Source organism: Cupressus sempervirens, chromosome 10 (genome assembly GCF_028749045.1).
Source record: "Cupressus sempervirens isolate cs-2001-9-10 chromosome 10, ASM2874904v1, whole genome shotgun sequence".
In the NCBI taxonomy this organism is placed as follows: domain Eukaryota; kingdom Viridiplantae; phylum Streptophyta; class Pinopsida; order Cupressales; family Cupressaceae; genus Cupressus; species Cupressus sempervirens.
In genome coordinates, this window is record NC_143127.1 from 30,834,792 (window position 1) to 30,861,706 (window position 26,915).

General features: G+C 34.7%; 1 protein-coding gene across 1 annotated transcript; it reads left to right on the forward strand.

Moving 5' to 3' along the window:
- Positions 1–629: 629 nt before the first annotated feature.
- On the forward strand, positions 630–26,915 carry LOC149532410 (coatomer subunit gamma-2-like). Its single transcript, XM_089806937.1, has 19 exons — positions 630–881; positions 3,167–3,264; positions 3,390–3,440; positions 3,556–3,669; positions 3,763–3,963; positions 4,051–4,152; positions 13,411–13,518; positions 13,614–13,847; positions 20,094–20,344; positions 20,461–20,632; positions 22,975–23,130; positions 23,249–23,299; positions 23,678–23,818; positions 23,910–24,107; positions 24,246–24,377; positions 24,586–24,759; positions 25,883–25,951; positions 26,063–26,233; positions 26,416–26,915. The coding sequence occupies exons 1-19, from the start codon at positions 830–832 to the stop codon at positions 26,608–26,610; spliced, it is 2,670 nt and encodes an 889-aa protein (XP_089663063.1). The 5' UTR covers positions 630–829; the 3' UTR covers positions 26,611–26,915.

Here is a 26,915-nt window from a genome sequence, read left to right on the forward strand (position 1 = left end):
TGTTATTATAAATCTAAAAATCGTGTGTGCAAGCCATGAAGTGGTAGGTAACCAAGTCATCCTACTCTCCAAAATAAAAGGATCATATAGAACAAGATAATCATTATTATTGAAGACTTAATTCTATTATTACAAATTTCTCTTCTGCACAAATATACTCCAACCCATAAGAGAATCAGCTAAAATAAGTCAATTCAAGAATCCAAAATGTATATTGATCAATAACATTGCTTGTACTTGACTCAACAATATGAAAACATTATTTTATTATTGTTATTTAGGTCTTGAAAATAATAAACACCAACGAATATATTATACATGACCAATGCATCATAGCAATGACTAGCATACTTCATAAGATTTATGTTAATTCTCCTTTTATACTAGACTTAAATTACTTAAGATATTCTTATGCCTTTCTATATTAATCTATGTAAACCTTCCTATCGGCTCAACCATTACACCTTGTTGAAGTGCAATTACTAAAATTATATATAAACATATTTATAATAAAAAAAATAATTCAATAAAAAGTAAATATGATTTTCATTTGAAGGTAAAGAATACATATACTTTTAATTTTAAGGTAAACAATGGACCTATTTCTCAAGGCGTGGAGGCAAAAACGTAAGGGAGAACTCCACAGCTACTATAGCACAACGAGTGCATTTATATGATTGTGAAGCAATTGCAGGGTATTGCAGATACTATTGCCTTATATGATAGTCAAGCAACTGTAATCTCGCGGATGCAAATCTGGAGAGAAGAGAACAGAGCGACGCAAGGAGTAGATTCGATCTTCTATTATTAACAGGTGGAAAACAAAAGCATGGCGCTCGCTCAACCCCTTATTAAGAAAGACGACGATAGAGATGAGGAAGGTATTTATCAAGTTTGTCTTTCCCAATTAGCACCGAATTCCGGCTTTTTCAGACAGATCTAAGTTGCATTTGAATTTTAATGTAAATTCATGCAACTTAGTTTAAATCCCTGTGCCAACATGGCTGTAGTTCGATCGCTACTGTTCTAAATTATCTTATAGTGTCAAAATACTTAAAAACTCCAAAACTACTAATAAGGGTATCAATTTATGGCATGGATCAGCACACTAATGCATAGATCCACCGCCACGCCCAGCAGAAACGCATTTGCATCCGGAAGATTACTGGATTATGTGTGTGATTTACTCATAGTGCTTTTGGCGGAGGAGACATGTTATCTTGAGATTTCCCTTCCACCATTTTATCTGCTGTGGTTTCCTTCATATTTTTAGCTTGATTGGAGCAAATCGCCTTTTTCGGTAGCCGTCATCTTTCACCATCTGAAGACAATATTTTCACGGCAATGGTTTATTCTCAGTTAATGTGAATTCATTTCTTATCTGGAGTGTTTATAGGTTGCATCTATCTTGGCGGGATCATCATTGTATTGGGCCACTGCTTTATTTGGTTTTCGACATTCATTGATCTAGGTGGTTTTGGGATTATTTATGCTGTGTATTTCTGCATCAGGCACATAAATTGTCTTTGTTGGATTGCGGTGTTTTGTGCAAGGATTGGGTCATTTATGACTGTTCGAACATTTATCAAAGCTTCGGATTTCCTTGGCTTGTGTGACAGGTATATGAAACAGTTTTTGCAGACCCAGACAATCTTTGTTTGGCTCAATTGTTGGGGGGTGCATTATCTTCTTATTATATACATAATCTATATGTATTGTAGACACTGCATTTTTTATTCGCTGGACCCCCATCATCATAGAAAATTGCCAATCTGTTTTTCATAAGGTATTGCTTTCTATACGATTGCCATTACTCACTCTTATGGTTTATAATCTGTAATCACTTTATACGTTGGAAGCTTTTCCCACATTTTGGTGCTGCTAGAGAGTTTATTGGACTTCAAAATCTCTGCATTCGACTCACTCCATTATGAAGGCTAATGCCCATGCTTGTCTTCCCTCTTGCACTAGGCACCATGGCTTGCACACTACACCCCCTGTGATGTGGCTTGGAGGCCCTGTGTGGTGATTTGGCAATGTTTGACCAATTGGTGACTCGTGTATTTGATTTGGGGCTTGTTGTGTTGGCTTGGTGTATGACCATGGCTGCTTTGTACTAATTTGTGTGATTTATTTGCCATATCATTCACCTCCCTTAGAGATCCCTACTTATTGTAGCAATCAGGTTGTACTATTTTTTGGAAGTTATATGATTATGTATTGGCTTTATCTTTGAGTTTTATTTTGAAAAATTATCACAGATGCAAATGGATTTTTCTTTTACTTTGGAGAGGGGGAACTATAGGCAATGGAGAAATTTAGAATTACCCATCTTAATGAGCGTGATTTATTGCCATGTTTGTATAATGTTCCTATTCCTGGCACACCTTGTGAGCAAATTAATCTAGGTTAATGCCTTTTGAACTTCCAATATACACTCCCTGACATACTCCCTTAGGCACTGCACACTACTATATTTATATCAGGAGCTATTGCTGCGGGAGTTGAGTCCAACAGACTGTGCCTATGATTATCTTATAAGGTGCCCTCCAGGTTGTTGTAGTCTGCAGATCTTAAATTTGAATTCAGTTTAATATTCTGTTAAGAAAGAAAGAAAGGAAAAGACTATGTTAGTGTCCACAGTTGGCGAAACAGGTCAATGTAACTGTAAACTACAACTATAGTAGAGTATACAAAGGGATTGTTTAATAGGGTGTACAGGGGTTGTCCACACGTATTATCTGTTAGCATTGAATGTATTATATAATCTACAAACCAGATAGAAAGAAATATAGAAAGTAGATCAGTGTCTGCAGATGTCAAAATAACTTGATGGGATGGATTGTAAATCACCATCTCAGTGTAGGCAAAGGAAGTTTTCAACAAGCTGAACAAGCCTGTCAGCTTCAAATATCACCTATTAGTCTGCTGATTTACCTTTTAGAAGACTATTATAAAAGCTCTATATTTCCACAAATTATTAAATTCCCAAAACATCTGCTATCTTCAATGACACATCATGTTTATTGAGCAGAGTCAAAACAGAATTATATGACAAAAACATGGACTCGGAGACTGAATGGCGAGATCTTAGAATTAAAACTTGTGTTGCCAGCAAGTGATCTTCTATAAAAAATTTGATCATATTTTTCTTTCCATTTTGCAGCTGATTACTCTCCCTTTCTTGGCATTGAAAAGGGAGCTGTCCTACAGGAAGCTCGTGTTTTCAATGATCCTCAACTGGATGCTAGACGCTGTGCACAGGTTTGTGCCTTGATCATTTCTTAATTCATGAAAATTAGTGTAGAACATCTGCGTTCTTTTTGCTGAATGGAAGTACTAATTTTATCACCGGATTCCCAATTTTTTGTTGTTGGAATGTTAATCAGGTCATTACCAAGCTTTTATATTTGATCAACCAGGGAGAGACCTTTACAAAGGTTGCTATGTTTATCATTATTTGAGTATTTGTTTGCATCTATGGTCTGGATATTGTTGATTTTGAAGCTTTTAGATATTTCTTGAGACTTAAAGGTTGTTTCCTGTTTTTATCAGGTTGAAGCTACTGAAGTATTCTTTTCTGTCACCAAGCTTTTCCAGTCTAAGGATACTGGTTTGAGAAGAATGGTTTATTTGATCATCAAGGAGCTTTCTCCTTCTGCTGATGAGGTGATAGGTTTTTAATTACTCATCTTTTACGTCTTTGGACCCTCTGATTTTTTAACAGTATGAATTTCTTAAAATTCATGACATGTTTTACAGGTTATTATTGTTACAAGTTCGTTAATGAAAGACATGAATAGCAAAACAGATATGTACAGGGCCAATGCAATACGAGTTTTGTGCAGAATCACTGATGGTACTTTGTTGGGTCAAATTGAGAGGTATCTAAAACAAGCCATTGTTGACAAAAATCCTGTTGTCGCCAGTGCTGCTCTTGTCAGTGGAATTCATTTACTTCAGGTATAGTTAGTCCTCCACCAGCAACAATTTTGATTAATTCATATGTTAGATACCTTTCTTGTTAATTTTTTGCCAATGCATTTGTAGACCTCTCCAGATATTGTCAAGCGTTGGAGTAATGAGGTACAAGAAGCAATTCAGTCCCGTGTTGCTCTTGTACAATTTCATGCACTAGCCTTGCTTCATCAGGTTTGCTTATGCTTCCTAACTCTTACATAATGAATTCTAGTTAATCTTTGATATTGCACAATTACTTGTATATATGTTGACTCCATAGAATAGTCCTAAAGCCATTTAAGTTGCTTACTCTTATCTATTAACTTGCATCTTTTCTTTGGTGTTTTCCTACCTTTTACTCCAACAGCTGGTCAGTGTGATTTTTGTTTTTGACATTCCCATAAACAACTTAGCACACATGTAAAATTGGATGATTTACCTACGTTCATGTTCTTTACAACTTAGCACAGATGTAAAATTGGATGATTTACCTATGTTCATGTTCTTTCAAGGTTCATGGTGGTTTAGCAGTCTTTCAAATTGATTTCTTTTCTTTTTGAAACTGTTGGTTGCTTTAAGAACTTACTGGCCATGAAAGCTATTTTATTATAATTTATTGAATAGAAGCAAAACTAGCATTAACTTGCAGTTATTTGCTGTGTAACATTGAGATTGTGTAAACCACAGAGATAGTTTTTTGACGACTCTGGAGTTTTTACTAGAAAAAATTGTTTTATTGAAAAGTTCACCAAAAACCTACAATTATAAAACAAATCATAAGAATTATTAAATAAACTGCCATTTTTGCATTATTTTGACAGTTTACATTCTAGAGTCAGATTTGTGTTTTTGATGTTGTTTTGTACTCTTAATGTAAATTGTACTTGATTTATTTTGACTCCTGTTTATAATTTGAGTCTAAGTTTTAGACATTAGCCCTAAAGAATATAACATATCAACTTTTGTCATAGGCCTAACTGTTGGAACTACAATTGGAACAATTGTTATGTTGTCATTGATGTCAAACCTTATTGGTAAGACATTTTCTAACAATGTACGGTGCCATATTATTTGATTGATGAAGAGGATTTGAAAAGAGATATAACAAGAGGACCTAGTAAAGTGGTTGAGTAAAGAGGAGTAAGTATGATGAAACTACAAAGGGCACTTGATTAGTTAGTATTTGACAAGATAATATGTTGTTTGATTGTTATATTAAGTGAAGAAGAAAGATGATTTGAAGTATAGAAGATATGATTGATAAAAGTCAAGAAGTTAAGTAAAACTCTAGTTTGACCAAGTAACAGGTTACTAGGTCAATGAAGAAGTTAAGCATTACCGAGCAGAAGATTAAGGAATTTAAGTATTTGCTGAGTGATGGCAATGATTGAGCAAGATGAATAGAAACTGAAGTAGTGACCAAGCACGATGATAGCCGAGCAGTCAGTGCAAGTGGAGTGAGACAAATCAATAGTGACAGAGCTACCCAATGATGAACGAGCTGAATAACATAGTGATGACCAAGTGTCAACAAATTAACAGTTTGAGAAAGAATCAAGATTTGAGGCCGACATAGTTGAATTTATGGAATAGTCAAAACTTGTTAATGATGAGCTGGCATATTTAATTGAGTTTGTTAAGCGATTTAAGGGGAAGATTCAATGAGAAGTTTCTAGAAGTTTCAAGGAAAGAAGAAGAAAGACAAAATGATCAACAAATTCAATGAATTTGATCAAACCCTAAGATCTAAGGTTATGTTAAAGTGACAAAAGATTAAACTTGTCTATTTAAGGAGGCATTTGAGATGTTTTACATGTTAGTTGGCTTTCAAATTTGTGAAGAACTAGCGAAGAACAAGAGTTGTAGAGGAAGAGTGAGAAGTTGGTGAAATAAAGATAGCTTGAGGTGTTGCCAAATAGATTAGAGATGGAGAATGTGATAAAGACCAATCAATGAACCAAGAATGAGCTGAATGGAGATTTCAACGTGCAAAATGAGTTGTAATTTATCAAATCAACCTAGCTGTTACTTTCTAGCCATTATAGCAGTAAAATCCTTTAATCAAGGTTGACCTAACAATCACGTTGTAAACCCTTTAATCAAGGTGACATTTTGATGGGATGTTTTTAAAGACCTCTAGCAAGGCCACTCCTAGCAGGGTGATTAAATCTTTTAATAGGGTCACACCTAACAATGTGTTTTGTAACCTTTAATAAGGTTGGCTCTTAATCGAGCTCACTTCAGAAGAGTGAAAAAGTGGTATCATATTACTTGGTGGTTTTTCCCAAATTGGGTTTCCACGTTAAATCCCGGTGTCATACTTGTGTGAATGTTGTTTTCATGTGTCATGCTATTTACTGTTATATGTTACTGCAATTTGGCTAACACTAAAACTGAGAGCTAAGTGTTGATATAAATAAGTTGGATTATTGATGTTTTGTTATATTGGTCAAGTGGATTTATGAGTTTGATTGAGTTGTTTGAAGTTGTTAAAAGTAGAATTGACACATCTAGACCTAAGGATAACTGATTCCCCACCCCTTCTCAGTTATTCTAATCAGTCTAACACCAACCACCAAAGTATAAGAGGATCAAGAACTAAATGATTTAAATAGGATTGTTAAGGAAAGATTGAGGAAAGAAGGAAAGAACTCAAAATGGAAAATGAGCAGCTAGAAAATATAGTCAACACTTGGTAAATCCGATCAACAGAAGGGATTCAATATTCAGTCAACCTCTATCACTTTCACTGGAATCAGTTGAGAAACTTGAAGAAGTGAAAGTGATAGTTGAGGAAACAAGGAAGTGGACTATAGACTACACTAATAGGGCTATTAGATTTGTGGAAGAATTATCATTAGTATATGGTCACATTTCCTTGTGAAGTTATTCTTGAACAAGATTCAAAACATAATTGTAACATGCCATTTTTCCCAACCCAATATTAGACTACATTACAATCCATTATTCATAACAAAATGACAAATTGACGATTATAACAACTAGTTCATATGAAAGAGAAAGATTAACTATTTATTGCATTTCACATTCAATGGTATAATACAGTACTAAACTTTCTACTTTTGGTTTATCAATTACAACCTTCAAGATTAAGTCTTTCCATATTATATGCAATCCTTTCAAATAACAACATAAAGAAAGTAACTACCTAATTATCATGATCATATAACAAAAATGCTAAAGATAAAGAGGGTAACAGAATCAAGTACCATACATAAAGCAGAAATATAGTCATTGTGTTGAGCAAGCCTTGGTGTTGGTGAAGAGGAGAAGAATTGGCATGGGCTTAACCTCCCAACACAGACCTTATCTATCCCCACACAATCTCAATCAAGAAAGGCCCTCCCTACACTGGGGTTAGGCTTGGGGTACCATGGTGCTGCCACCCGAGCATTACAATGTTAGAGTGTCTGCTATTCAACAAACAAGGCAATGGATATCCTCCAACAACCTTCCCTTTGTCAGCTAGCACTCTGACCTCTAGTGATCGTTGTGACATATATGTCACTAACCTACCTTGGCTAAGGATTTCAATGGGCTATCATTTAAGCTTGATCACCCACCGGTTGACTTGACAACAAGAATTATATGTTGGACAACCATGAGCTGACTTAGTATTACTTATACAGTTAATGATTTAATTCACTTTTAGATTCTAAGTGTTCCTTGTCCTTGCATGATCATTTCTCCTCCCACCCAATATATACTTGGCCCTTCCAACCTTGGTGCATCCTAGGAGATCCCACTATTTTATACAAATCAATTAGCAGCTTGGCTTCTAGTAACCCTTATCCTATCAAGCTGATCTTATCTCAAGGGTATACTATCAATACCTTTGTACAAGTCAGGCCAGTATTCATGTGCACAGAAAAAAATGCTTGCGTTTACAAGAAAAAATATTGCATGTAGAAGATGTGACAAGGTAATTAGTCACGGTGGTATTCTCAGAGATTTCTATTCATTCCATGTTATTTGTAGAATTGTAATTAGCAATACCACTCTATAATCTTAGCATCATTATGGTATTCAATACTTCATAATAGAAATTATGGCAACATTACTATGACCATAGTTGGAAAACTCGCCAAATCCAAAAACTCGCCGAGCCCCCCAAAAGTTTAATCGGGAAAAACTCAGCTATTTAAAAAAAAAAACTCGGGAACTTAAAAAAACCGCTAAAATTTAATACAAAATACATTTTTTTGCAAATTTCAATGAGAAGATGCATCTAATGAGTTCATTATAGAGAACACAAAAGAAAGAAGCAGGAGTTTAGATATATATAAATGCATAGTGGGTACAAAATCACATTCTCATGCTGAATGCTGATGGCGGGAAGCATAATAGTAAATAATTTGTGTCAAACTAGAAGTAAAAACATCATTACAATCACATTTTCCTCTTTCGAGCTCTACTAGCATATTGTAACTCTCTATTTTACATAATATATATAGGCTTTTTGCCTTTTGTTTTTAACAAATTTTTAAATTTAAAAAAAAAAAAAAAATTTAAAAAGAGTTTTTCTGAAAAACTCGCCGATTTTTTGCAAAAGCTTGGCGATTTTTCACAAAAACTTGGCGATTTTTTCTTGCGATTAAATTTGGGAAAAACTCACCAGTCCCAAAAACTCGGCAATTAGTAGAAACTCGCCGATTATTCAGCGATTATGCCAACTATGACTATGACCATTGTTGTATCCATCAATACCATCAAGGGTCAATACTAATAACAACTTAATGGGATTGAGTTGCATCAAAAAATAAATTAAAAAACAAAAATAAATTATATATATATATATATATATATATATATATATATATATATATATATATATATATATCGTAAGAACGATGCACGTATGGCAACTTAGCAAAGCGATAATGACATAACCAGTGATTGCGAGATGCGTTGTCTAGCATGGCTTGAGAATGATGTTTAGCATACAATGTTCACTAGCTAAGATAGTTGGCAATGGGATTGGTATGGTCGTCATCGATGCGAGCTTCACTATGATTTACAAAGGTTCTCAATGTTTCAAATTGTGAAAACAGACTTGGCTTGAGGCCGAATGAAGAATTCTCACAATGATAGGAGACGGAGGGAAGATTAGTAAAAGAATGAAGCGCTCGCATGGTTTAATAGTGAGCAATTAATAAGCAATCTGCATCGTTTCCTCAGTTACTAGGAGACCTAGGTGGCGAACATGGCAAGCTATCGGTCCAAGTAACTCCATTGGTTAAACTTTTAAAAAGAAAATATAAGCCGATATGAAGGTGACCATTGCTCAACATTATGGAGCCAATAAAATATTACGATAAATATGATATAAAATATATATTGGCATAATGGTATTGTGCCATCTTTATTTGTATGTACATGTGCATATATTTATTTCGTATCATCATATTGATATATGCACATATACATATACATGTATGCGCAAGTATGGATGTCATAATAACATTGTGTTAATATACTCAGGAGACTTCACGATGATCAAAGTTAACAATTTAAATTATTAAACAAAATGCTTAATGTTTTCTTGTCTTATGGACCGACTGGGTAGCTCATGGTTGACCAAGGTATATTTCTTGTTGTCAAGTCATTAAATCCTTAGTCAAGATAGTTAGAATCCAAACCTAATAACTTGTCGATGAACCTTTGGCACCCCAATCCTTGTATCCCATTTAGCAATGCTTTCCCCCCTTCGTCTTCGCTTGCATCCAAAAGAATGTTTCCACAATAATAACATATTCGTTAATTTGGAATCAAGATAATCATAATCAAAAGCATTTCAAATTTTCACAACGGCTAACCACCATCACTACTAACAATTATTTTTATAACTTCTTTTGGAAAACTATAAATATTCCTTTCAATTTTAAATTGTAACGAAGTACTAACAAGCCATCTTCACATAAAATAAAACGATCAACCATGATTTCCATTTCACATGATCATAACATTTGACTATTTTTTTAACTATCCAACTTTCATTCAAGCGAAATATATAACAGTTATATGATTATTTTAATTGGACCAAAAATTGGGATGTAACAATAATGGAGTTATGGGAATATTTCGAAATTGACCAAAGTAAAATAATCTCATGTTTAACTGATTAAAAGGAATTTTTAAACAAGAATTGATGATTGGAAAGGTAATAGAGACTGGAGGTGCTTATGATTTCAACAAATAGTATAAAACATTGATGGCCAAGGCCCAAGACCAAGGTCTTAGAAAAAGTAAAAGGTGATGTGACAAAATAGACAAAGCAATTAAATAAATTCAAGTAAAGTACTAATTATAGTCAAAGATGTACTTGAGCAAGACGACATTAGGGAATGTGATATGAGAATGGAAAATATGAAGGCTAGAGTCCGAAACAATACTTCTCTTTCATAGGTCCAATCTTTGGTTAACATTTGAGCAAGGTCTCCCACCTTCCTATCCATTGAAGATGGTTTTCAAAGACAAGGATTAGATAATGGATAAGCTCAATCTTGTGGTGTCCAGGTTCATCGAATTTGTTAATAAGGAAAGAGATAAGGGGCACCTTTTAGAAGAAAGCTCCATGTAACACATGCTCATTAGTCTGGTTTGGACAAGGATTAGATAATGGATAAGCTCAATCTTGTGGTGTCCAGGTTCATCGAATTTGTTAATAAGGAAAGAGATAAGGGGCACCTTTTAGAAGAAAGCTCCATGTAACACATGCTCATTAGTCTGGTTTGGATAATCATTGTAAACCCTAATTAAGGTATAGCTGTTTAAATCTTTGCCGTCAATCTTAAATTGATTTGGGCCTTTCATTTGTTTTTGTACTCCAATATAAACCCCATTTCTCTTATTTTTAAAGGGAGATTCAGAGAAATTGTTGCATAAAACACCTCCTAAGTAAATTCATTGTTCAATTGTTGGCGAATTTAAATATCTTTTGCAAGTTGCATGGTTTCTAGTTTCTCGCTTAGAGTAGATTTTGTTTTCAAGTTGTTAAATTGAATGAAGAATTCGATGGGAATGTTGAATCAATATGTTCATATTTTTGATAGTTGGATGATTTTCAACTATTGTTCAAAGTTCGTCTAACTTGTGATAGAAATTTTAACTTCCATTACTGTATTCATTGTTCGAGTGTTGGTGAATATCAGTGATGTGAAAATCCTTAGAATACCTTAGAAATTGCATTGTTCTTGTGGAGTTGTTGGATTTGGCGAAACAAGGATAGGTTTTCAGAGTCCACTTTTGCAGACTTGTCTCCAAATTTCATAGATTTAGTTTAGGGTTGGAATTATCTTCTCAAGCTCTCCCCTTTTGCACTTTGTTTAGAAAATTTTCAGCAGTGTACAACCCAAAAAAGTAAATAAAATAGGAAACTGAAAGAGAAAGTTCATTGTCCAAAGTTTGTTAGACAAAATGTTGAATAGCTAGCGTAAGTCCCCTTAGAAGTTCTCAGCAAATCATCTTACCACGATTGTCTATCCAGAACAACAAAACTGCACACATTTGGGACCTTGGAGTCATCTTTGTGCTCACATAGTTTGTCTGTGTAGCACATAGAGGATTGTATTTCATTCTGAGTTGTCAGTCACACAAAACACACACGAATAGATATGACCTAGAGTAATCAAGTTGAGGTCTAGTGCATATTTTGGATCATATGTCTTTTGAGTTGATGTGCTTATTAATCCATGCTGGTTCCTTAAAGCAAGTATGGAGTTGTATTTATGGAGTTGTATTTATTATAACTATTAATTTTTTCTGAGGAGAACAACTTGTTGAATTTTTGCTTGCTAATTTGCAACAAACATTGCCTTGCACTGCATCTTATTTTGTTTTCTATGTAAGTTTAGTTGTAGGAAGTTTTAACAATTCTATTCAACAATTTTATGGTATATTTGGGGCTTGGTATCTCAAAACTTTTAGTTGTCTTGATTGTTTTGGAAGCTCTTAGAGGATTATGATAATTAAGAACATGCTTCAAAATTTGATTTTTTGTTCAATGTCCTTTATTAAATGACCCGGTTCTTCATTTGGCCTTATTATTATATTAGCTTTGTCAAGAAATTTATCACTACTTTATTTATATTTACTCCTGTCCATAATCCCATTTTCCTAGTTTCATTTAAATGTTTCCTTTTGTCATTTACCCACTTGCTTATTGGTCGTTTATGTTCAGTTGTCTTTTTTATTGATTCTTAATGTTATGAAAGCTTGTAAATGGTCATTGGAAACCAATAGAGTTTTTGTGTGTTTCAGATTTTTTGGTTAGAACTGTGTTCAATAAATATTTAGTGATTGAAGGTCAATGCATATTATTCAGGTCATAGGTGTATATGTTTGAAATGATAATTCCTTATTTCATAATGGCCGGTATCCATTTGGTGTCTTTTTAAATTCTTCATTTGTCATCTGATTTATCTTTCTTTGGAGATTTTTCTTATCAAATTCAACCTTTATGACATGATTATGCATTTTCTATGCCTGTACATTTGGTTGGAGTCCATGACATATTTCTAATGTTAACCAAAATATATGTGTTGCTGATTGGCTGCTTCAATAGAGGCTGTGCTTTCTCATTATTTCTTGTAAATAGCACCAAGAAATGCAGTTAAAGTATAATGAATTTGAACGATACGTTAAATAAAAATCTGGAGATGTGAGTGGCCTGAATTACCTGAAACACAGTTCACTACAAACTTCCTTTGTCCTGTGCTGCTTATTCTTTATGGGGTTGAACTTATTGATCATTTAGGCGTTTGAGCTTTGATTGTTGCAGTCTTACATTTGTAAACTGCTTTGACATGTTGATTGCAATTCACTTCTCATTTAATCAGTCTAGTGCCTACTTTATTTATATAATTTGATATTCAAAGAACTCTAGTCTGTTATCCTTACATGAGTTTCTCTCTGATTTTATGTTGCTAATTTTTAAGTTGATGCTTCAAATCACATCCCCTGATCTGTAATCAGAAAGAAACCTTCGCAATAATGGCAGACAAGAACTCTTTGTATGCATTTAAACAATAATAAATGAGAAGTGTTTTCATGATGGTTTACTGCGGGGAAATGTGTTGAATTAATGTGCAAGTATTTGCATTAATCATACATATTTACTGTTGAATTAATTATTTCATGATGTATTTATGCCCCATCTCCTGAAAGAATTACATAATGTTTACATAGGCCAGGATGATTTGGCAGGATTTTCCATGGCAAATTGAGTTGTTAGTTGAAATGGTAAAGTTTGGATAAAATACAGTTGCAAGGTGTGAGGTTCGAGGGATTTTAAATTACCCTAGGAACAATGATTCTGATAGCAAATTTCCAATATATTTTACAAAAGAAAATAATGCATGCTGTTTCTAATTGCTTATACACGGCTATAATCTGAATGATGACCTGTATAATTGATACTCTTTATGACAGATTCGACAAAATGACCGCTTAGCTATAAGCAAGCTTGTGACTAGTCTAACAAGAGGAACAGTTCGCTCACCTTTAGCTCAATGCCTCTTGATCCGTTACACCAGCCAGGTAGAATGCACTTCCTTTCATTGATGGCTAGTAAATTATACTTTTGCAAGTATAGCTTGTTTAGTTCTTCTAACAGTAATCTACTTGCTCTTCAGGTTATACGTGAATCAAATGTAAATTCACAAACAGGTGATCGTCCGTTTTATGATTATTTGGAAGGATGCTTGCGCCACAAAGCCGAAATGGTCATATTTGAAGCTGCAAGAGCTATAACAGAATTGAATGGGGTGACCAGTCGAGAGTTGACACCAGCAATTACTGTTTTGCAACTGTTTTTAAGCTCATCAAAGCCAGTTCTCCGATTTGCAGCTGTTCGTACTTTAAATAAGGTAGAGATGTCATCTCCTAATTATCTGTTTTTAAATTTTAGGGTGTTTTTTCTATGGATTGAGATCAGGTGAGTTTTTGTTTTTTCTCCAATTTTCCTTTACTTTTCATGAAAATTCACCTATATCTTTGAATTTATTTGAACAATTTAGGTCTTAGACTTTCATATTGGACATGTGTCATGGACTTATTTCATTTCATGAAAGCAACCTCTCTAGAGAGTTGAGGGAATCAATACTCAGAAACTGGAATTTTAGATTTAGTTGCTTAACTGTAATCACTAAAATATTTCAAAACTTTTTGCAATTTTTTTCTTATTCTCATGTTCTAGTTGATTTTCTGCAGAATTTAGTGCATTCTGAGAATATAGTGCATGTAGAATACCACACACGACATCATATATTGCATAATAAATAAAACCACCATAAAAGATCTTACAATGTGAATTAGTCAAACTCAAGTATCATGATATATTTTTTCTAATCAAAAAAATATTTTAATGTCAAGAGTCAACATTCAGTCATCACTGATCAATTATCATCATATGGGTCTTCAAAAATATCATCATCTCCAAATGTATTAGATGATGATGGTACTAGTTGATTAGATGAATCACAAACAGTGGCACTGACACTCGCATGCTTGTTGTCAACATCAAGGCAGCAAGGTGGGTGAAGCATCTAAGTCCCTATGCTTTGTCTTGATATCACACTTCATTGTGTCCCTTTCCTTGTAGACACTTTGGTCTTGTGAAGGATTACAACTTTGAATGCATGTATAGTAAGTCCTTTTCCTTTTCTGAGTGTAATCAATTGCTTTATATTGAGGGGATGAAGGATCACATGCTTCAATTCCTATCAGACGTAGATGAACTAACAACTTATTTAAATAAAATTAAAGAGTTAAAGGTTGTAAAGTAGGAATGAAACCATAAAAAAAATTGTCTTTGTTAAAGTTGTGATAAAATCCTGATCACAGGAACACATAGGTGTGTGAATGATTGGAGATGAAAGTACTGCCAACTATGAGCATCAACTTTTTACTTTTTTGTTATATTAAAAATAAGGCAAAGTCATATAAACATCAGGTTACCAACTGTCTAACATCAAAAGGAGGAGCGAGCAAGTAGCTGATCTGTGGTCTGTACAGATCTTCATTAAATATCAGACCATATTACAAAAAAGTTAAAAATAAAAAAATTACTGATTGTTTATCGGAAAGGAGACTAACAGTTGTTTCATACCAACTATCAACTTTAAATTTCCATCCAAGCCGTCCATGGCAACAGCCCATCTGACCACTTGAGCCTCATGGCTCCATCTCTGATCACTGTATTTGAATCTCTCGTGAACTGCTTCCAAGGTAATGCTGGTGCAAAGGGAAATGCACTAATCAAGAGGCATGGAGTTCTCCCCTCATTGAATTCATCTTTGTTTTCAGTAAATATGAACATGTTCAGGGCATCACAGCTTTCAGCAATTCTGTTTAGCATTCTGCCCAACCTGGTTTTGCTAGGGCTCGGTCCTATCATAGAGTCATTGTTACTTGCTTGACCTCTACTATCCCCACCTCCATCCAGATTTTCAATTAGTTTCCTCAGCTTGATTTGCTCCACCTTTTCTTTGAGGGTACCCTCAAACGTGCCTGGTTCATAGGTCTCAGCCTTTATATCAAATTGTATTCCTCCATCTTTAATTGTATCTTAGAACATGCATTGGTTATCTTCACCGCCTGCTTTTCTTCCACTTTATAGCTGAGAGTGACCTGCACACAGATTTTATGCATCATGGGTCTCCATAGAGACTCAGTAAGGATTCTACCCCTATCTTTAAATACATCATCATTCCTAGTTAACCAAATAGACCAAAGCAAATAAGAGGAAAAAGGTAGCCCAGAATCCACAAGTGTTTGGAAAGACCAAGGATATTCCCAGAGATAGCAAGGAGAGAGAGGAGCTCAGATTTGATATGGATGCCGAACTAGTTTCAGATCTCTTTGGTGAAAACACATTCTGAAAATAGGTGGGGCATGGTCTCAGGTTTGGAGCAGAAGGACCAAGTGATGGGAGATCCATCAATGTTGTTCAAAGGGAGTTCATGAAGAAGAGCTTGCCATATAAAAAATTGAACCTTAGGTTCCACTCTGCGGTGCTAAACAGTAGAAAATTGTTTGGTCCAAGATTTGTGGTCTAATTTGCAGTTCCACTTGGCATTGAGGTACTCAAAAACTCATTGCCAGGCCAAAAGGGGAAGTCTGTCAATCTCATCGCCACATGCTTGAGGAAGTTTGGCTTTTATCCAGGCTTCCTTAACCACTGCATATGCTCTTTTTTGAGACTAAGGGAGCTGAATTTTAGAGGTTAGGTTCTCCCAGGATATCAGCTGGTTATCCAAACATAGGTTGCTAAAAGAGTGATTGCCTAGCCTATCCCATATTTTTGCTGAACAACCTTGCAGAAGCGCTAGAGGTCTTCCTTTCCTTTCCAGATTCCACCATGGGGATCTTTCTCCACACAGTTTGGCTTGGTTGTCTATCAAATCAGCCCCTACCACCCATTGTCTCACTTTATCTTAAGCTTTCCAGAGAGTTTTAAAGATGACAAAACCTTCAACTTTAATCTTCCATTTACTTGAGAGTAAGTCATGAATATACGCCATGTTTTCCCAATACAAGGCACTCCTCTTTCAATATTATGTCTGATCAAGACTTTCCAGGGTTCATTTCCTTTTGTGGACCTAGCAATCCATTTAGCAGCTAGAGCAATTCCTTGCAGCCTTAAATCCTTCAGCCCCATCCCACCTGCTTCTTTCCTCATAGTGTACCACTTCCACTTAACTGCATGGCTCTTCTTATTACCTCTCCCATCGGACCACAAGAAATCCCCTAGTAATTTTCTGAATGTAGCAAATTTGATTTTGGTTAAATAACCAAGCAGAGGAGTAATATATGGTGTATGCTGATAATATCTTTTGGCAAACTTGTACTCTTCCAGCTAGAGATAAGTAATTGTTATTTCATTTGCTGAGTTTACTAACAATCTTCTCCTTGATCCATTCCCACACTGAACCCAAATTTGGTAGGATTGAAAATGATATTCCCAGATACCTCACAATGTGTGTAGGGTCACCCCAGGAGAAGCCAAATTAACAATACCATGCTGGAGGCTGCTCCTCCCATCCCAACATTATGGACTTTGCTATAGATACTTTGCTTCCTAAGGCTTTACAAAATATATCTAGCTTGTTTGAAAGATTAGTAATGTTCTCCTCTGTTAGTTCAATGAGAAGAGAAGTGTCATTTGCAAATTGTACATTGTCGATTTTCTTTATGTTAGTAACCTAACTCCCTTGACCCTAGGTGACAGAGTATTGTCTCTGAGAATGTAGTGCAAACTATCCACTGCAATCACAAACAACGAGGGGGCAAGTGGGCATCCTTGTCTTATAGATCTTGTAAGTCTAAAAGGTTCTGATCTAATGCCATTAACTTCCACAGTAGCGCGGGCTTCTGCCATTATGGTGAACACCATTTTGATGAATGTGTTGGGGAATCCCAGACATTCCATCATTAATTCTATGAATTTTCACTCAATTCTATCATATGCCTTTTCATAGTCTATATTAGAAACATACCTGCATGTTGCCTAGAGTCTTTGGCCCACTCCATAGTTTCCCAACAGGTAATAAGGTTTTCTAGAATGTATCTGCCTTTGGCAAATCCAGTTTGTGTGAAGTTAATGACATATAGTAACACTTCTTTGAGCCGAAGGGCAAGTATTTTTGCAAGAATTTCGTATGAGACATGGAGGAGTGTGATAGGTCTCCAGTTCTTAATCTGGGTTTTATCACCTTCCTTGGGTACGAGTTTGAAAAGTCCTAAATTGTTATCAGCACCTAGTGATCCACATTCCACCCCTTCTTGATATAATATCAATAGGTCTTGCCAAATCCATTCTATGTGTGTTTTCTAGAATTTCAGAGGTATTCCATCAACTTTTTACTTGTCATGAAGAGCATCAATATTAAGTTGTTAGTGTGTACAAAATCTATGAACTCAATCCTTGTTGAATCTGGAATGTATATTAAGTGCTGTCTTGTATCTTTGGTGGACTTCATCCTTATAGTGGGCAATTTTTGCTGACATAGGAAGGAGTTCAATATCTTTGATATTTGGGACTCATTGCCATATTGTTTCATCTCTCTTCAATAATATTGTATAGTTGTGTGAAATGAGTTTCTTCAAGATCTTGCTTATTTTCATTTATGATGTGTTTCATCTTCTCAATCATTGAGTCAATGCCATAACATATATCTTCCAAACAAGGTCTATCCATGTCAGGTAATTGATCATACTTACACAGGCTCAATGAAGTTGAGGAGATATTCAACACAGTCCCACCAAATATCATCTGCTTAATATTTGTTGCCCATGTAGTTCTAGATTACCTCCATTGAACCAATTGGGTTGATGACCATGTTAGAAAGTGGCCCATGAACAACAAGTCATCTCAAGACATTGTGTCAAAGGCATAGTAGGTCTCAACAACTAGTTTGAAAATCTTTCTTTTTTTGCTAAAGTGAAACATATTTATTAAAATAAAATATATTGCTTCACTTAACTTCAACTGCTCAAATTTCAAAACAAATTCAGAACTTACCTTCAATGTTACACTGTAATAGCATTTATCAATGGCCTAATTTTCTTTGTATTTTACTATTTTTGTTGATAAGAAATGGAGGACAGCTTTGTATCGAGCCATGAATCACCTATGACTCCAATGACTCCGGTATGAATCATTTAAAAAAAGTTTTATTTAAAAAAATCTGTAATTAAAAGAAAACCATAATATAAATATAAAATTGTAAACAATTTTTAAATTTCTTAAATTTGTAAAAACTAAAATGCCAAAAAAGTACAATTGTTGTTGAAGAAGACCCATAAAAATGGTTTGCTGAAATAGAAAAAAGTTAACATTGCACAAATGAACGATATATAAATTTAGGATTGTTCACATCAAACTGCACAGTATCTAACATGTCTGCAAAATTAGCTTTTTGGGCAGGCACGGCTACCATATCCTAGGAAGGGATGTGGGCATATCGAGCCACTCTGGACTAAAACATTATCTATTCAAATTGTTCGTTGCAGATGATTGAACATTCAGCAAGGACATTAGCATTCTTACTTCTTAACTAATATATGAAGCTTTCTATGATACACATGGAAAACCAAAATAGCCTCATTCTATCCCTGAATGCATGCCAGGAATTTGAAACTAACTGTTAATATATACAGTTTCCAAGCTAGACAAAAGCAAATATCTAGATCCTTAACAAGAAGAGAAGAATCATCATATCAACAACCCCACAAACAGATTAGTGTGACTTAGAATGCATAATATGCTTCAAAAAAATACCAATGTGGAAAGTAACTAAGGGGTGAAGAAGCCTAGCATGGTGCATTACATTCAGTTTTCTTGTTCCTTATTAACATTGCTAAAAGTGCCTGTGTCCTAAGTAGATCCCCTTGCCTTGTAATTATTACCGACACACTGGAGAAGAGATATCATTAATTAAATGTGTACTATCATCTTAAAATAAAAAATGCTTGAACAAATTAAAATCTTAAGTTATGATTATTTAAACATTGATTAATGATAATCAATCTGGTCTGACCATCAAGCAAATGTTTTTCAGATGCCAAGAGATTTCTCCTGACTTTTCCTTATTGTAACCAGTTGGCTTGTTACAACTGAACAACTCATAAACCTTATCAGGAAGTGAAGATCTAGAGGTTTACACCACATGGGATTTGCATGTTTAGGTTGCAAATGGATATATTTATGACACGTGTCAAGTATTACTTTTGCCTCGGATGATCGGACTGTAATTTTGGTATTTGAGTGGGCAAAACTAAAACAGTTTAGGTAGAATTCCTTCATTTTAGTTGTTAAATTTCTGTTATTGCCACTGGAACTAAAGGCACCATCACAATGGTAACGTAGGTTGAAATTGTTATCACACAAACAATTCAGTTGAACTGACATCAAACTTTAGTTTTGTTGCTACACTACTTTGCCTGATGCAAGTTTATGCATTCCTGTAACGTGTGATATTTGTAACTCCCACCAATTATCAATTCTTAGAAATGTTTGTTGTTTATTTTCTCAGGTGCATTCATAGAATATATATTTCAAATGCATTCTTGTACACTGTACATCTTGCTTGAATTAATATTGATAAACACAGGTGGCAATGACACATCCATTGGCAGTTACAAACTGCAACATCGACATGGAGAGTCTGATTTCAGATCAAAACCGGAGCATAGCCACTCTGGCTATTACTACACTATTAAAAACAGGAAATGAATCAAGCGTGGATCGTTTGATGAAGCAAATTACAAATTTCATGTCAGACATAGCAGATGAGTTCAAGATTGTTGTTGTGGAAGCTATTAGATCTCTGTGCTTGAAATTCCCACAGAAATATCGCACATTGTGAGTAGATAGTAGCTGTTGCACTCGTCTCTTTAAGTGTTGTATTTTTTCATTTTTCTTTGAAGGTTATTATATAATTACAATGCTTGTCTAATTTTTTTCTTGTCCTTTTCCAGAATGAACTTTTTGAGTAATATACTCCGAGAAGAAGGAGGATTTGAGTATAAGAAAGCTATCGTGGATTCTATTCTTATTCTTATAAGGGATATTCCAGAAGCAAAGGAAAGCGGCCTGTCTCATCTTTGTGAATTTATTGAAGACTGTGAATTCACCTATCTTTCAACACAGGTATGTTGCATACTCATAGCATTTTGGCATAACCATCTCTGTTATTTTTGACTATTATCATTGCTTTTTAATTTCGACTCTTAACAGTTTGAGATATGCAAATTTCAAACAGTGACTGAAGTTTGGGAAGAGTATATTGAAAAAAGTTAACGGACAGCAAAATATCATAGATGAAGTGTCAAACAATTCAAATTTAAGTGACAAAAACATTATTTTCCTACCTGTAGCAGATTTGTTTGATGAGAGCTATTATCAAAAAGTTTCTGCTGCATCCTAATGTACTTGTAATCCCTATTGACCCTTTTCGAACCAGTGGATTTTGGTAGAATTCCTTTTCTTCATTGTCTTGGATCATAGAATCAAGTTGAATGGGATTTTGTAGGAATCTATTTTAATGCAGTATGACATCTGTTTATGAACTTAGGAATTTGATCAATCCAGCAATTTTCTGTTTGATATAATAAACATTGTCTGAGCACTTATTTTAGAAGTGCACTCATTATTTTAGCATGCAGTCATTTCTTAAAAAATTATTGAAACTGTAATTAATTGTTATTAGATGACATTTTTTTTGCATTTATAATTGGAGATACAATAATCTCTCAGTTCAAATGCAAAGGAATGCAGTTGGCATATGAAATGCTTATGTTTTGTTCCATTTTTTTCTCTACAATTGCATCACAACTGAAATAGAAAACAAGCAAGGGTTGGAATGGAAATCTGTAGAAGGCAACTGACTAAAGATTATTGGCATTGTCTCACTATGAAATCTGATTCTAACTTAAGATTGAAAAAAATGCTTTTTCAATAATTTTTTTAAGTTTATCATATAGTAGATTGGTGCAGTGATGCATGAACCCTATTAAGTACTAATTGAAGCAGTTGTTTACTGATGCAACCTTGAATTTAGATTTCTCTCCCTCTCTCTCTCTGTGACACATAATACACATGTATAAATGCATGCATACGTCTCCACAGTATCATTCCACATAGTTAGTAAATCACCTTTGATTCAATCTTATCAATATGTCACATTCCACGTTCATATAAATCTCCTTGGGAATGATCAGATTAGGACATGAGAATTAATTTATCTAATTTTGAAATAATAATACTGTTACCATATATATATAATGTGGTGGAAATTTTTTGTTTTGTATCTATTTTTGTTTTCTTTTCAAATAATTAAAAAATAATTTAATTGTGATACATTCAAAGTAAATTCAATATATTCAGAAAAGGAATGTGATGTCTCTTGGTTTGAGCTATGGTAAATGTGATGCTGTGGAATGTGATGTAGAGGGCAAGATTATCTGTGTGACAGTTTTGGGTTGATGGTCGTAGTGAATTCTTAATGAAATAATGCTAAATATGTGGATGACATCAATTTAAATTTTGATTAAACTAAGGTTTAGGGCCTAACCAACCTCAATAGAGCATAAACATCAATCCTTTTTTGTGTATATCTCATTTCAAGGTAATGACTTCAAACCATTAATTGTTTTTATCTTCCCATATTCAAGTAGTTCTCAACTCCCCCCTCAAAATAACTTTTTAAAATTAAATAATGTTTAATTTTTTTGTGATAGATCTAGATACCATCAACATACAGATGACTACAATAGGTTTGTTGTATTTTTTTAACCACCGTCCCAACATTTATATTAGAAGGAAACAAAACACATGTCAAGGTACAATTTTCTCATGGTTTTATGATTTGACAGTCTCTCAATTATGTCTATTGTATGTTTCAACATCACAAAAGCAGAGACAGACAAATATGCCATTTTAAGGCCATCTTTAATTTCACAATGTGTTTTCAAAATCAAGTCCAGCTTGGTCGAAAACTCCTAATTTGAATTACAGTAAATGCATTAGGTAGTCATAGTTTTTAACTTTTTTATTAATAAGGTCTCCACTACAATTGTAAAAAACAATACAGATATAATCAAGGGATCTACATTAAAATCCAGAAGATTTTCTATTCTTCCAATGCGACCAAGACTCTTCACTCAAAAGAAACAGTTACATTTAATATAAGTATGCTCTTTGCAATCAATGTAATCATTTATATGAAACATAAACGTTAAAAATTATATTTCGCATTTCTTGGTCTGAAATCTCAACTTTATTTGCTGTCTGTAGCTCTATTCAATTCAAATGAAATGCCTTGAATATTTTAAAATCTGCTTTTCCTGTTTAAATCCTGGTTTTTTAAAAGAGTGTTATGCTTTGCCTGTTTTTTCTCCAATTTTTTTTTGCTTCTATGGTATTAATTTTCCGTCATGATTAATCATTACTTTGGATCATATTATAGTATTGATGAACAATCTGTGTTGTAGATTCTTCATTTTCTTGGTCATGAAGGACCAAAGACTGCAGATCCTAGCAAGTATATTCGTTATATATACAATAGAATTATTCTTGAAAACCCAACGGTTAGGGCAAGTGCTGTGAGTGCACTAGCAAAGTTCGGTGCCCTGGTTGATTCTTTAAAGGTGTGCATTCTTTGGCCATATACCTGATGACAAGATATTGAGTGGTTGTCTTTCTGATAAGATTGAGCTTCTATTTTTTACAGAAGATATGCTAACATATGTTTGCCAATGCGTACAGCCTCGCATATTTGTACTATTGCGCCGATGCCTTTTTGACAATGATGATGAGGTAAGGATTTGTAGTTACTTGGATTGGAGCTAGTTTTAAGTTTGCTGTTGAGTTGTTATTCCTATCCTCTGTTAGGTAGTAAAGCTTGTCTTAGGACTGCATTTGAGGCTGCGTGGTTCTCTTGTTATATCTATGATTGAATGTCCTGGTAGTACGTGGTAGACTTTAGTGGCTAGGGTAGTTTTACCAGTACTTTGCTTTGATGCCTGCCTCCAAAGAAATTCCTTTGTTTTCTTTCAATGCTATTGTCAGCTTTCGTGGATAATTTTGTCCATTGTGGTGTACGGGACAGCCATTCTACAGGATGCAAGTCTGCAGTAAATATAATTTTCTTTTGTTTTATTCAAAGAGAAACTTGAACTCAATTTGGTTCTCCAGGTTCGGGATCGAGCAACCCTCTACCTAAATTCTCTTGGTGGAGATTCTTCATCAGATGTGGTTGGCACGGATGTTAAAGATTTCATTTTTGGTACCTTGGACTTCCCACTGGTTAACCTTGAAGCAAGTTTACAGGCATATGTAAGCAAAACAATTATTTAAGCTTTTTCAAGGCATTGCCGAACATATGGTGGAGGCTGACTTGTTTCCTCATATCTTTTTAACTATTTAGGAAGCCAGTGAAGAACCTTTTAGCTTGGCTTCCGTTCCAAAGGAGGTCAAATCACAGCCATTGGCAGAGAAGAAGGCTTCTGGTAAAAAGACAGCTGCAACAACGACTGGATCTGTTGCTGTTAGATCTGTTGCAGAGACATATGAAAGCTTACTGGCTTCCATTCCAGAGTTTGCAGCCTTTGGCAAACTTTTCAAGGTTATTTGCCACTTTGAATTTTAAATTACCTTTGTTTAATAGGTCAAATGTACTGTGTCAAGCCTTGTGCCATTTTTGTTTTTCACATATGTTCTTAGCCATTTATATTTTAACCACTCACCTTCTTATCTTTTGCAGTCTTCAGCACCTGTGGAACTCACTGAAGCAGAGACAGAGTACTCAGTGATTGTTGTTAAGCATATTTATTCTAATCACGTGGTGTTCCAGTACAACTGCACAAACACTATACCGGGACAAGTATTGGAAAACGTAGGTGTCTCAATTAATTGATTTTGTATACTTTTGTGAAGCATTCCACTCATTTTGTAGGCTTCATACACACTTTACTGTGATTGCAGATCTTTCATATAATCTGATTAGATGTGGGGTACTTTGAACTTTAGGATGATGTTTACCACAATCAGTTTTGAAATACTTAAGCATTTTATTGTCTTAATATTTTGCTCTGCATTAACAGGTACGTGTAGAAGTGGATCCATCTGATCCTGATGACTTTACAGAAGTGGTATCCAAAGCTCTGAGGTCATTGCCATATGATTCACCTGGGCAGGTCTTTGTGGCTTTTAAAATACAAGAAGGAGCTCACCCTACTGGAAAATTTGCAAACTTGTTGAAATTTATGGTGAAAGAGGTACTTTCTGAAACTTGATGTTTAGCAACAAGGATGTGAAGATTTAGTCTACTCTATTTAAAGTGAAGTAATATGGCAGGAATAGCAAAAGCAAAGACTAAACCATAAAACAGTTAATAATTTTAGCACCATAATAATCGGTCCCTATGTCTCACCAACTCCTCATTTGTGGTTGAGGGAGAAACACAGGAATGCCTACAAGTTCTCCTAAAATCTTATAAATAATGTTGGAGTAGGAAAATGGCATGGATGTGTGTAAGTAGGCGGGATGCTTTTCATTTGTATTTCTTCTAAACAAATGTATGGGAAAGTGACCCATGTAGGACTATTGGCCACAAATGACCTCTTGTTACAGTCAAGTTTACACTATCTTTGAGTGGGAGAGAAAGGTGGACAATCAGGATGTGGGTGGGATTTTCATAGAAGGTTTGAAAAATAGTTTAAGTTGATGCTTAAGAAACATGACTAGCAGGGATAATTGGAAAGAGGTTAAATACTATAGGTTACGATCTAAAGACAAATGGTAGAGATGTTTTAACTCTTTGGTGCTCGTTGGATGGAGTTGGACGAGATTGATGGGACCTTAGTCCGTACCATACATTCCCAATATGATTTTTCTCCTCATTTTGTAGATCAAACACTTTCTACATTGAGTTAGAAAGTTAATCAACAAAGTGGATCTTATCCGAGGTACCCTTATACACTTATTTGTATATGAAATTGAAATTGAGGCTTATAATCTCCCAGGAGGAACTTAATAATTCTATGCCTAATTGTTTCCATCAACACATAAAGAGAGCACCCATCGTGCTTGGAAAAGTATTTGCTAAAGGAGATAACATACCGAATAGTGCCAACCAAATATTGTGTATTTGCACGTACCAATACTGATTAGAATGGACCAAATATTGTGTATTTGCATGTACCAATACTGATTAGAGTGGACTGTGGTGCCCATTTATAATTGATTTTAGTGTAAAGGATTGAATAAAGTTACAATCTATCACTAGATATACCGTTTAATTGGTTTGCAGTGCCTTAACCTTTCTGGAAATCCAAAATTTGCAATATATAATAAAACTGATTGTTCTTAGAGGGAAACCTAACTTAGATTGTTTTTCAGGTTGATCCTGCCACTGGAGATGTAGAAGAAGAGGGAGTTGAAGATGAATATCAACTGGAAGACTTGGAGGTTTTACCTTCCGATGATAATTCTATTATACACACACAGAAATAAACATAATTTATTTACATGTACAGAAATACTCATAATTTATAATTTGCATCTCTTTTCTTTATCCAGGTGAATCCAGCAGATTACATGTTGAAGGTGGGGGTTTCGAATTTCAAAAATGCATGGGAATCATTAGGGGCAGACAATGAACATGTGGATGACTATGGTCTCGGCGTGAGGGAGAGTTTAGTAGAAGCTGTAAAAGCTGTAGTTGAGCTTCTTGGAATGCAGCCATGTGAGGTAAGACGGATATCTCATATTGTGTTTTTTGAGTTAGATATATGAAATTATACTTTTGAGTTTTGGTACTTTTAATTACAATTATTTTTGTTTGTGGCTAAAACTTACTCATTGATGTTTTGCAAATCCAAAATGCTGTGTTTAAAACTTGAAACCGTTCTTACCTTATTATTGTTTGACAGGGAACTGATGTGGTGCAAAGCAATTCAAGGTCCCATACTTGTCTATTGGCTGGGAGATTTATTGGTGATGTCCAAGTGCTTGTTAGATTATCTTTTGGTATTGATGGGCCTAATCAAGTTGCTATGAGGGTTGCAGTAAGGTCCGAGGATGAATTTGTCAGTGGTGTCATCCATGATATTGTTAATGAAAGCTAAGGCTGCAGAAATTTTCGGTAATTATAGTTGTTAGGTGAAGTTGACATGCTACTCTTAAATACACTTAGTATTATGTCCAAATGGACATTCACGCATCATAACCACATCAATTTTCCATAGTAGCCCCCCTTAGCACATTGCAGAGAAACTGGTATGGTGCAAATCATTTGATTAATATTCTGTCTTTTTGGTTTGGAGTTTGAATTTAACCTGCTGTTATGGGTTAATGCAAGAGTTAATACTTATTCATTCATTTCCTCTTATAAGATATATTACCATGTGATTGAGCACATGTTCTATTCAAA

Excerpts from the sequence above, each read along its gene's own strand:
- LOC149532410 (XM_089806937.1), top strand. The coding sequence starts at position 830 with ATGGCGCTCGCTCAACCCCTTATTAAGAAAGACGACGATAGAGATGAG. Across the intron at positions 20,345-20,460 it reads CCACAGAAATATCGCACATT|AATGAACTTTTTGAGTAATA; the intron begins GTGAGTAGATAG and ends GTCCTTTTCCAG. Across the intron at positions 24,378-24,585 it reads CGGGACAAGTATTGGAAAAC|GTACGTGTAGAAGTGGATCC; the intron begins GTAGGTGTCTCA and ends CTGCATTAACAG.